The sequence below is a fragment of the Boleophthalmus pectinirostris genome, unplaced genomic scaffold (genome assembly GCF_026225935.1).
Source record: "Boleophthalmus pectinirostris isolate CB_2022bp ecotype Guang Dong unplaced genomic scaffold, ASM2622593v1 HiC_scaffold_1, whole genome shotgun sequence".
Taxonomy (NCBI): Eukaryota; Metazoa; Chordata; class Actinopteri; order Gobiiformes; family Gobiidae; genus Boleophthalmus; species Boleophthalmus pectinirostris.
In genome coordinates, this window is record NW_026570970.1 from 21,085,741 (window position 1) to 21,096,763 (window position 11,023).

Sequence of the window (11,023 nt, forward strand, 5' to 3'; positions counted from 1 at the left end):
AGTATGTGTGAAAGCAGACAGCGAGGACCCGATAATGCCCCACGGTGATGTCATTCTCAGTTTCTGTCCCGGGGCAAAGAGGCCGTGCTTTCTATTCTGTGTGTGACTTACATGGAGGAGATGGTGGGCTTGATCCCTAAAGTTTGACATATCCTCTTGTAGAATTTTCAGCTCAGGATCTGGTTACATGGGGCACCTCAGTCTCAATAGTTTTTATAGCCTAATGCCACACACAAAGCCAAACAGTGACAGTCATGTTTATTTATTTGTCATACTACAAAATGCTGTATTGTTAACTATAAAATGGATCAAAATGTAAAAATACAAAGGTAGAGACAATATATAGCATAAAATAGATTAAGAGCTCAGTAATTCAAGATGTTTTTTAAGCATTTCAACTAAATGAGGTTGTGAACTCAGGCCATAATTCAACAGGTAGTTTAAATAGGAATGCCTTTTAAGGAATCAAAGCTTCACCCTGAATAACACTTTAATGAGCACCATTCACCTTTACATAGATAAGGTTAAGTCCTAGTAATACACATCCTCTGAAATCAATATCAGGTGTGCCCTGTTTTTGGTTTTTAGTTGTTAAAAATATATAAAAATACTTTATATTATTTTACTTTATTATTCACAGGTTTGACGAAGTATACAGAATCTTATATATTATGTATTTGATTTTAAATGATTGTTATGTTTGGATTATATCAAGGATTCACTTATTGCTCACTGACCATCACCAGCCCTAGTGTTAAGGCAGCCTGTTGTACCAAGTTGGGATAGTTGCACAATGCTTAGCTCATCTTATCTCATTAGTGCACTTTCTACAGATTTATTCAATCCTATTACTGCAATATTATGGATAGCCCTTCAATTGCTGCTTGAGTTTTATTCGGTAAACTGTCACCATTACACTGCTCACATGATTCATCCTCTAGTACTTTTTTCTCTGATCAAATTTGCACTGAGGGATGTACTATAATGTGCTGTAATCATAAAGTGTGAGTCAAGGCTGCCCAGAGCTGAAAATATGGTTCTGCTTTAACGGCTCGTGTCTTTAAACTTGTCAAGGAGGTCTTCGTACTAAACCCATATAACATAAAAGCAATCAGATCAAAAAGCATGTGTTGTCTCAACATCCCCTTTAAGCATACCTTCCTTATTGAGAGGATTGCGTCATTTTAGGTCTGAAAGGGTCAGGACTGCTGCCACATCATTCAAATGTTAAAACACTAACTTACACACTATCTTGGTTTATATAATATGACAAGAGATATCACTATTGGTGCAGGCAGGAAAATTTAATATAAATGAATTTTACTGTTACTTTATATGAATCTATGATGCAGCAGTAGTCGGGTCAGTGTTGGCGAGGGGACCTAAGAAGATGTCTTCCAGCATACTGGCATAATTGATGTTTCTTAGCACCACACCACCACTGTCTGAAGTCTTTAAATTGACCTGTAAAAACAGAATTCAAAAATACTTCTTACAGTACATATATTTATAGATGGGATACATCATGGACACAGGCCAGAGGCAAAGACAAAGTAGCAAAGCAAGGATCACACACACACACAGCCACACACAAAGGCACACACAGACACACACAGACACACGGTGTGCTGTTGAAATGTCATGGCGCATATCTCAATCGTTCACCTGTTCCTGCTCAGACGTGGACGTGGCGTGCAGCATGTTAAATCAGTAATATATGGAAGATGAAAGGCATTTCCTCTTTCTCTTCATCTAATGCTCCTTTTCAGCTGAGAGTCTCACAATTTTATGAGTTGTTCTTGGTTATTACCAATGATTTTTTTCATTGTTATGTGTAAATTTAGTACCTGATTTATTTTAATTCATCATACATTTTGCTGGACTAAACTTCAGACTAATACAGTGGCTTGTTTACCTTTAGAATGTCATCAGGCATTACAGGAGCAGCAGGATGTTCAAGCCAATTAATAGCCGTGATGTAAGCGTGGTAGTCAATTTCATCTCCTTGTGCAAACCTGCAGCACATGACCAATGATATCAAACTTTTTACAAGAGACCACCAGTGCTTCGTTTGAACAATAGAAAATATTACATGGTTTGTTAGATAGAAACAGTGTTAAAGGCATTATTGGCAGGCAGGATTTATTTGATAGGAGCTGAAGATGGAGACATTCAACAAACTGACATCAAAGCTGATGAGTTGCCTTGCACAGCATGGCAGCACTGTTGTATATATTGTTTCTTAATATTTGATTTTTTGTTTTCTTACTCCTAAATATATTGCAGCATGGATGTGGTTAGTGTAACATACTTTTGGAGCAGGGATGTGAGCAGATTCTCAGGCAGGGGAAGATGGAAGGCCTTACAGATGGTCCTGGTCTCTTTCAAGGAAAGATGTCCAGTTCTGCACAAAAGAAAACTATTAGTGCTGACAAGTCAGACATACGTGGTGAGATAAGATTTTAGGCATAGAACAGATCATTTATTACAAGTGTCAAGTTGCATTTATTTCAATATAACAGGATAAGTAAAGTGAAGTAAATGAGGCCATGAAGGTTTATGGACCCAGATGTTTTTCTCAACCATGCTGCTGTACAGTCATTCTTGTCATGCCACAGATATTGATGAATAATCTGGAGCTAACAAAGTGTTAACAGAGTAATTTACACTGGCAGGACAGCCTGCCCCTGCACCGACAGACTTTACATAACAGACCCACGCCTTGGCCATAAGGACACGCACACATATACTTGACTTGAACATGACACAGTTCAAAGAGTGACCAAGTGACAAACAAATGGAGGAACGCCATTGTAAAGAATATGTTGACTGTGTCCTGCAGAGGCTCAGGCCAGGCAGGTCTTCAGGGTGCATCTGGTTCCAATGCTCCACTCACACTGCTGGAACTAATGGCAGCTCTGAGATATGGGGCCACTGGCTGAACGATTGATGTCTTGTTGTGACGCTGTGCTCCTTTGTGTGTTTTTCTGCATGTGTTTCTCTGGCAGCCACTTTGGCCAGTGTGTGAGTGTGTGAGAGTGCACCTACTTGTGTCTGTCGTGGTGTGCGAAGGCTTTGGTCATTTCAGAGAAGTCTTCAAAGTGCTTCTTCCTGAGGAAGTCCTGGGCCACCGCCAGCATCAGGCTGACATCCATCTCCGAGTGCTCGCGCTCCGAGAAGCTGCGGGCCAGAACCAGCACCTCATGCTCCGAGAGGCCACACTCTAAGCCCATCAGTAGTCCCCTGTGGCACATGAGCACACACATAAACAAATGACACAAACAAATAGGAACTTTCAAGTAGGAAAGAAGATTTTTATTGCATTTTTTTTGTTCCAAATCTACAGAATCAATCACTTTTGTTGGTGTCCAGTGTCAAACTGGAATATACTGAGTATTTTACTCAAACCTGCCAACAATCTTAAACTTCTTCAGCAACTCTGGTGCCACTTGTAAGTAATTCATCTTACATGTTTGTGGTGATAATGTTTTGGATGAAATTTGTCATATTTTTTAAAAACAAAAATGTTTACTGCATACACACCTGAAGGGCTCATAAGGTATGAAACCAGAATTGCTCGGATCAGTGAGGGCCAGAAATGTCTTAATTTCTTTCTGTTTGTCTTCAGGAATGGAGCGCAATTTGCTCAGGATAGTCCCCACATTGGCTATGGCAAACTAAAAACAAACAGTACATTGTATATAGTTAAATATGTGAGACGTGTGAGTGAGTAATATGTTACAGTCTGAACCTCTTCAGCATATTTCCCCATGTAGTTGAATGTATATTCATCAGCATCAGTGAGCTGAAAGTTGTGGTTGTTGAGACACAGTACAGCTCCAACATAGAAGTCCTGAGCTGTGAAGTACTTTGACACCGCACTCTTGTACAACTCCTGCCCTGGCTTCTTCACGCGGCCACGCTCCAGAAACTTACCACCAAGCACGCCTATGATATTCAAACAATACCAGATTTTGGATGACACAGGATTTAAACAAACATACTATAAGCAATAACATATAATATTGTGGTTACATTCACAAGCTATATTTGTATAAAAAACTTGATATAAAACAGCTGCACAGATAAGAACAGATTTTAGCTGCATTTTAGTAATGCATTTGTCAGTAAAATTATGACTAATGCAGGAATAATTGAAGACTAAATAAAGCAATGACCTTATTTGGAGATTTAGGTGTAAATAAATTAACAAACTATCAACACTACATAATGATGACTTGGTATCAGTACGAACTGAAAGTAAAAATGGCCATATTTGGTTTCTAAATCAGTGCAGTTTATAGTTTCCTTGGTGTTGTTGTTGAAAAGTAAAAAGGGGAGTAGAAAACTGGCTTGTGAGATTGTGATGATATTTTGTTATTTCTCGCAGTATTGTATTTTCTCTGAACTTTTACCTGAGTTTCGCTGTGTTCTCTCAAACACACTGATGGTGTCATCACTGAGGTAAAAGGAGATGATGAACTCTCTATCCTTGTCCACTGGGTTGTCAGTCACCATCTTGGCTACAAAGTTGAGCACATGACTCTCTAGACCATGCCTGTGTTGACAAAAACACACTGAATATTAGGTCTATGTTGCACAACAAAGAAATAATCCATCTCTGCTAACACTCATCTAACCTGTCTTTTGTGATAAATTTGTGGAAGTCTTTTTGCGGGGGCTTGGGCACCAGTCCCTGGCAGGAGCTAAGTGAGTCCTCCTCTGATCCAAAGCCGTTGTAGGGGGGCACGTGTCTGGAGGGCTTAGGGGCTGCAGGAGCTTTGTACTGCACAGGGGTGAAGTCCTCTGAGAGAACAAGAGAAAATGACTTGAAAGAGCATAGAAACCCAGAGGGAAGGAATAATCAGAAGGGCAAAAGCTAATCCATCTGAGGAGCAGAGGACAGCAGCTCACAGTTTCCTCAAACTGCATATGACTGCTCAATTTACTAAAAAGTAGTTAATCCCATCCCGTTATATTCAAGATTTTTTAAGAATAGAATAGGACAAATGAAAATGTATGACATCCTAATTTCTTATTTCTTAAATTTATACTTACACAGTCAGAAAATCATGCTCCTTGCAGATAAATTGTCCTTGAATTCTGGATGGAATTTTGTGTATTGATGACATAAATAATGGGATTCCTTTATAGAACTCACTAGTACTTGCTGTATTTCACCTTCTTTTCCCAACTTTTCTTCAAAATTGCCACTTGACTGGTATGAAACTATGATAATTATTTACCACAGGTACTATCACACCAAAGTGAGAAAAATATTAAGAAAAACATGTGACCCTGTATTAAGATTAACTCCACAGCTATTACACAGAGCGCTACAACACATGGCCCATGACTCCTGGACAGAAGTGACTTAAGGGAGTGACTAATGTTGATCCCATTGTATTTTCTGCTTCATCAATTATTTGAAGGCATAAAAACACTTTCTCCATGGACACATGCAGGAAATCAGTTTATGTTCGAAAATTATTAACAACATTAACTTATGATAATAAAATAATTAACAATATTATTTAGTAGCATAAGTACGAGTGGCAATATATTTTATTATTAATTTATGCAACAAAATTAACCTCTGGCTGTACATTTCTTTAAAGGAATCAGCATTTTCTGGTGTTAGACTTTACTGCCACCAAGTGTTGGATTGGTGCTCTACAAAATGTGTTAAAAATCTATATAACTAAATAAAGAGTAAAAAGCAGCAAATGTACCTATGCCATATTTGCAACGATAGTACTTCTTAGTGAATTCATCGCAGTCGGTGATGACAACTTTCCTGCCCCACACATTCAGCTCAGTGCCTATGGTCAGGTCACAATCTTTGTAGAACTCCTCTTTGATGGCTCCTGTCTGCAGAGGGAGAGGCAAGTATATAATTACAATGAAGACATCACTTAATGCAAAGGATTTGGTTGACATCAAAATGAACATTTCATTTTAACAGTTACAGATTTAATTTCTTTTGACAGAACATTTAAGATTTTCTGGATCTTAAATGATCAATGGAAAATTATGCATAGTCACATTATTTTTGTGTATTTATACATTTGAACATTTAATATATTACTTTAAAATATAACTATGTTACTTAATTTGTGAAGTTTATCAATTATGACAAAATGTATTATTGAAGCACACCTTAAGACTGTCTAATATAAAACGCTTCCCCTGGTCTGATGAGTCAAATACATTAAGGATAGTGCGGTCAGTGATTGCACCGGGCGGTGGGAGTCGACTTGGGGCCACCTGGAGAAATTAAAAATAAAACACACAGTACATTAATGTGAGTTAAACAGTTCCCAGTGCTAGTGATCCAGCTTCTGTTTGAATGACAGAGCTGACACTTTAAATACATTACATTTAACAAAATTATACAGAATAATTAGGTTTATGTTGGTCTGTGAAGGACAAAGACAAAATGCTTGGGGGGACAGCTGAGGTCATGTCAGGACAATATTGAGTGAAAAGGAATGGAAGAAAGATGTTGAAAAGATCACATCTAAGTGGGTAAAAACTTTTACAATTCAAGTCCGGATTAGTTTAATTTAAAGTCAGACACATTGCTGTGCCATTAGCCCTGAGAAACATTGATCTAGGACTATAATGCTGATGTTCTGCTGATGTAATAATTCCTTGTGTATCAGTGTCTCACCTTTGGAAGTTTGCTGCGTCTCAGGAACTTGGATATGTGATCTCGACCACTGTTGGGGGGAATGACTTCACAGATCTCTATTGTGTCATCAGCAAGGAAATAATGTAGGACCAAATCTCTGACATCACCAAACAGGCTCCCTGTGTCATCCCAGTAGCCGTAGAAACGCAACACTTTCATATCGTTATCCAAGAACTGCTTCCGAGTGTCATACTTTTCATAGGGCCTTAGAGGCTTCATACTTTTCTCTATCTGAAAGAATAAGCACAGGTATAGTCATATGGTTTAGTTTAAAATGGTAAAAAATTAAATATTGTCAAGTATCTACATCTTCCCGGAGCTGACTATAGGGATCAACAGGTGAAACTGTTGGTTCGTTCAGAAGCACTCCCAGATTTGTGATAAAATTTCTTGTGAAAGTATCACAATTAGTTATCATAAACCTCCGAGAGTATAGGAGTATCTCTTGGTTAATGTTGAAATGAAAAATATTGTAGAACTGGTCATCGTTTGGTGGTGGAAGTGGGATACGGTGACGACGAATCAGTGTCCCTGCCATAAGACACAACATTACAGTAACAGAACCAAATCCTACACATTTAAGAGTATATATGACATCAACTAAACAGTGCTTCACACCTTGGGGAATACCGCTGTTCTTGAACTCTGGTTCAACCACTTTGATAGTATCATCCTCTAGGTAGAACATGATCTTGCACTTCCGTATTCTGTATGTCTCTTCTTTAGCCTGTGGCACAGTTTCCTCAAAGTATGCATCAAAACACAATGCCTACAACAAAACTGACATCAGAAACAGTTTGGCATCTACATAAAACATGTAACTGCTGGAGCACTAGAGGATTTGCCTGACTCTATGGGACTATGATTTCCACTCACCTGTTTATCAAAGGCCACCCATGATGGTAAATCACTGCCCTTTCCTTTGGGGTACACCGAATACTTGGGTCTTGTGCTTTGACCGGGTAATGGCTCTCCTCCAATTCCTGGTTTCTTGTCGCCTACCAGTAAAGCCACTCCATTTGAAATGTCAAAGTGATGTGACTTGTGAAATGTCTCTTTACTCAGCTGTGTTGTAAGAAAAAAAATGCATTCATATTTTTCTTGCTTTGCCAATAGAGGTTATACACCTGGCATCATAATATTTGGATGTTTGACAGTAAGTAGCAAAACTGTGTCAGTGTGAATGGTGAGTAATGACATTTGCTCCAGTAAGAGCTCAAAACACATCTACTACTCCATAAGATTTCTGGCAGTGAGAACTTTCTCCATGAAGTTGAAAAAGTTGAATGCAGCTCTATGAAACATTGCAAGTAAAGCTTTGCTAGCACGACATTTCTGTGGAGACAAGCAGTTGACCTGCCTCCACCCATAGACCCATGTATAAAGTAGCCTTTATGGTCTAGGATGCATGTTTCTGTAGGTTTTGAATGGAACGAAACCATCACTATTAACTAACCATCAAGAAAATAAAATGCTTCTATTTCAGTTTCTGTTTCGGCTGGAGTCTTACACGAAAGGGCTTTGTGCTAACAGGATTGTTACTCATATGAATAGCTTTACCGATTTATGATTAACAAAGAACATAAATGTCCTTACGTGTCTGTTTTGAGAATTCCCAGGAAGCATGGGTAATGAAGCCATCTCTGTGATGATAAAAAAAAGTAGCCAAACTTCACCCTCGCAAAACGAGAACTGGAGTTACCATGGAAACGCTGTTTATGTATTTAAGTGCGTATCCAAGTTACGGCACCAGCACGCGATGCAGCACCAGCGCCATCTAGTGACAAGTTACACAAACGATTTTCTTTACAACGATTTTCTTTTAATCACAGTTATCTTCTGCATGTACCATGTGACAATTATCTTGCGCTCAAGAAAATACCTGAATGTTGCTTTCATAACTTTATTGTTGTCATCAAACACAATGCAGCACAGCTGCCAAAGCCATGCATACAAACAGGGAGAAGCAGATGAAGAGAAGAGACATGTCACCACTTCTTAAAGGCCATACAAAGTTAGCACTTTGGACATACTTCAGGTTTTGAAGATGAATGATCAATGACTGAGAATATTTGTCCTTATTGTTTACACTCACATTTAAACTTAGTTTTACTCCACATAATTCAATCTCATTTTAGTAGCAAAATAAATAAATAATACTATGAAGGTGGTTCTTTTCCCCCCAAAGGCTATTTGGCTTGCAAAAATATACTAGCAATATAAAAACAAGAGTTCTAAAATCTGGTCAAACCAAAACAACGTAATAAATGTGCCTCTTACATAGAGGTACTACAGTATTCAAATAGAAATGATTGCTGCATAGCTGCATATACACTTCATTATGTTCATCTACTTGCAAGTGGTAAATAAAAAAAAAAGAAAAAAAAAAAAGCATTTTATGATATGTTTCAATAAGAGAGATGATCAATTTCTAGGACACCATTCCAAGCAGAAAACCCCCGACAAAGCTGCCTGTGATAACAATGTTCTTCTTCACAAACTCTGTAGACTGAAAAAAAAAAAAAGACAGAATAAGTAGATATCAACAACTGTAGTACAAAATATTATCTTTACAAATGATTCTTGATGAAACGTAAAAGATATGATATTAAATATTTATATATATATATATATATATATATATATATATATATATATATATATATATATACATTTATAAACATGACATAAATAACATTCATACCTTTTGAAAAACTGTATCCAGTTCTGCTGATGCTTGATTGGTACCTTTCTTCAGTTGCTTCTTAGCTTTATTGACATCCTTTTCTACTCTCTTCCAATCCACTTGAATATAGCCACTATTATTTGCTATCTAAAGAAAGAAAATATGTGTAAAGCAAAAAAGTGTACAAAGTCATGTTCTATGTGCCCATCAGCATAATTGTGATTGTACCTGTAACATCAGAAGACCTCCACCAACAGCCGTAGCAGCTACTTTGCCAACCTTCTGGAAAAGGTATCCTGCGCACCTACACCAAACAGATGGTAAATGTGACTGCAATCTGCATTTTAATTGTAATGTTATTGTAAATTTGAATTTACAAAAATTTACAAACACTTTAATGCATTCAAAAGGCAGGGGTCTATTTCAGTAGGCAACTTATTGATAAGTTTCAGTTTCCTGTTATAGACAGGCCCCTCTCCCCCATCTGGAATTATGACATGATCAAATACTTGAACATGAACCTATAAAGTATATAGTCCGGGACTATGTTGTCTTTCAACAAATATGGGCAAATGTCAATTGTCAAAAACTTGTAATAACATAGTATTTAACAAAAAGCAGTTAATTACCATCCACTGACTCCACCTATAGCTATCTGTGTAGCCACTGAGTATTTCTCAGCTACAGGCCCAGAATTTTTTCCAAAGACTCGATTCCACCATCTTTGGCGTTTGGCATATTCTGTCAGGTCTACGACCTTGTCGTATATCTCATCTTCTAGATCTGTGGACAACGAAGAGCAGCACAAGTATTACATAAGATGGCATTTAGCTCATCACCTAAAGCACTTAAACTTCAAAGCAAACATTAATGCAGTCAGTTATTGTAAGTGTCTTATGCATACAGTCAGTACACTTGCAAAAATGTGCAGTATGAAGCCTGTAAAGTTATGTTCGTAACTTGGAACAAAGTTTATGGCCCACTAGCAACTTAGCCGAACACAGAACGAAACTAAAAACAGTCCATTTATATGAAGGCATGGCGAGCAGTAATTGACAAAACTGACACGGAAAACAAGGACTTAAAATGAATGTCTCTCACAGTTTAACTTATACAATATCTCGTTAGATATATTATGGGGCTTTTGAGGCCTACTTACCCTTGTCACGGTTCGCCATTTTCCAGATAGCTGAGCGTCTTGTGTCCTTAGCTGCCTGCACGTCTCATTTGCATAAATGTGTGAAGACGCTACCTACCATAAATTATTAAGGGTGCTACATGATCACTATTTATCATTTTAATTTAAACAAATAATGTCATAAATCGTTTTATGTGCTTGTGTGAAGACGTAGGGTAGGTTTAATATGCAATATTCAATAAAAACGTAATAATTGGAAGTATACTGAATGTAAATGAGCAATTACTAAAATGTAATGTAATTCATACAAATAAATATAACAAAAATAAAATCTAACTCTTTGTTATCTTTAACAGAACTCAACATGACTGACAGCTGCATTGGCCATTCAGAGGCGTAGCAGCGCTGTTGCGTAATCCTAATGTCAAGTAAATATCCAATGGCTAAGCGGAGGCGGGACTCTGTGGCTCTCGTGCGCGTGTTCGTAGCACATCCACCACAGGCA

At 37.8% G+C, this 11,023-nt stretch overlaps 2 protein-coding genes across 2 annotated transcripts; both read right to left on the minus strand.

The window, feature by feature from the left end:
* Positions 1-309: 309 nt before the first annotated feature.
* Positions 310-8,364, minus strand: efhc2 (EF-hand domain (C-terminal) containing 2). The gene is made up of 15 exons (XM_020936204.2): positions 8,291-8,364; positions 7,571-7,759; positions 7,313-7,463; positions 7,002-7,225; positions 6,674-6,925; positions 6,160-6,267; positions 5,733-5,871; positions 4,641-4,806; positions 4,416-4,558; positions 3,752-3,948; positions 3,544-3,677; positions 3,049-3,243; positions 2,312-2,404; positions 1,916-2,015; positions 310-1,464 (listed from the first exon to the last, which is right to left on the minus strand). The coding sequence occupies exons 1-15, from the start codon at positions 8,333-8,335 to the stop codon at positions 1,342-1,344; spliced, it is 2,259 nt and encodes a 752-aa protein (XP_020791863.2). The 5' UTR covers positions 8,336-8,364; the 3' UTR covers positions 310-1,341.
* Positions 8,365-8,583: 219 nt separating this feature from the next.
* fundc1 (FUN14 domain containing 1) lies at positions 8,584-10,806 on the minus strand. Its single transcript, XM_055154000.1, has 5 exons — positions 10,540-10,806; positions 10,010-10,163; positions 9,609-9,684; positions 9,399-9,527; positions 8,584-9,203 (listed from the first exon to the last, which is right to left on the minus strand). The coding sequence occupies exons 1-5, from the start codon at positions 10,556-10,558 to the stop codon at positions 9,126-9,128; spliced, it is 456 nt and encodes a 151-aa protein (XP_055009975.1). The 5' UTR covers positions 10,559-10,806; the 3' UTR covers positions 8,584-9,125.
* Positions 10,807-11,023: the final 217 nt, after the last annotated feature.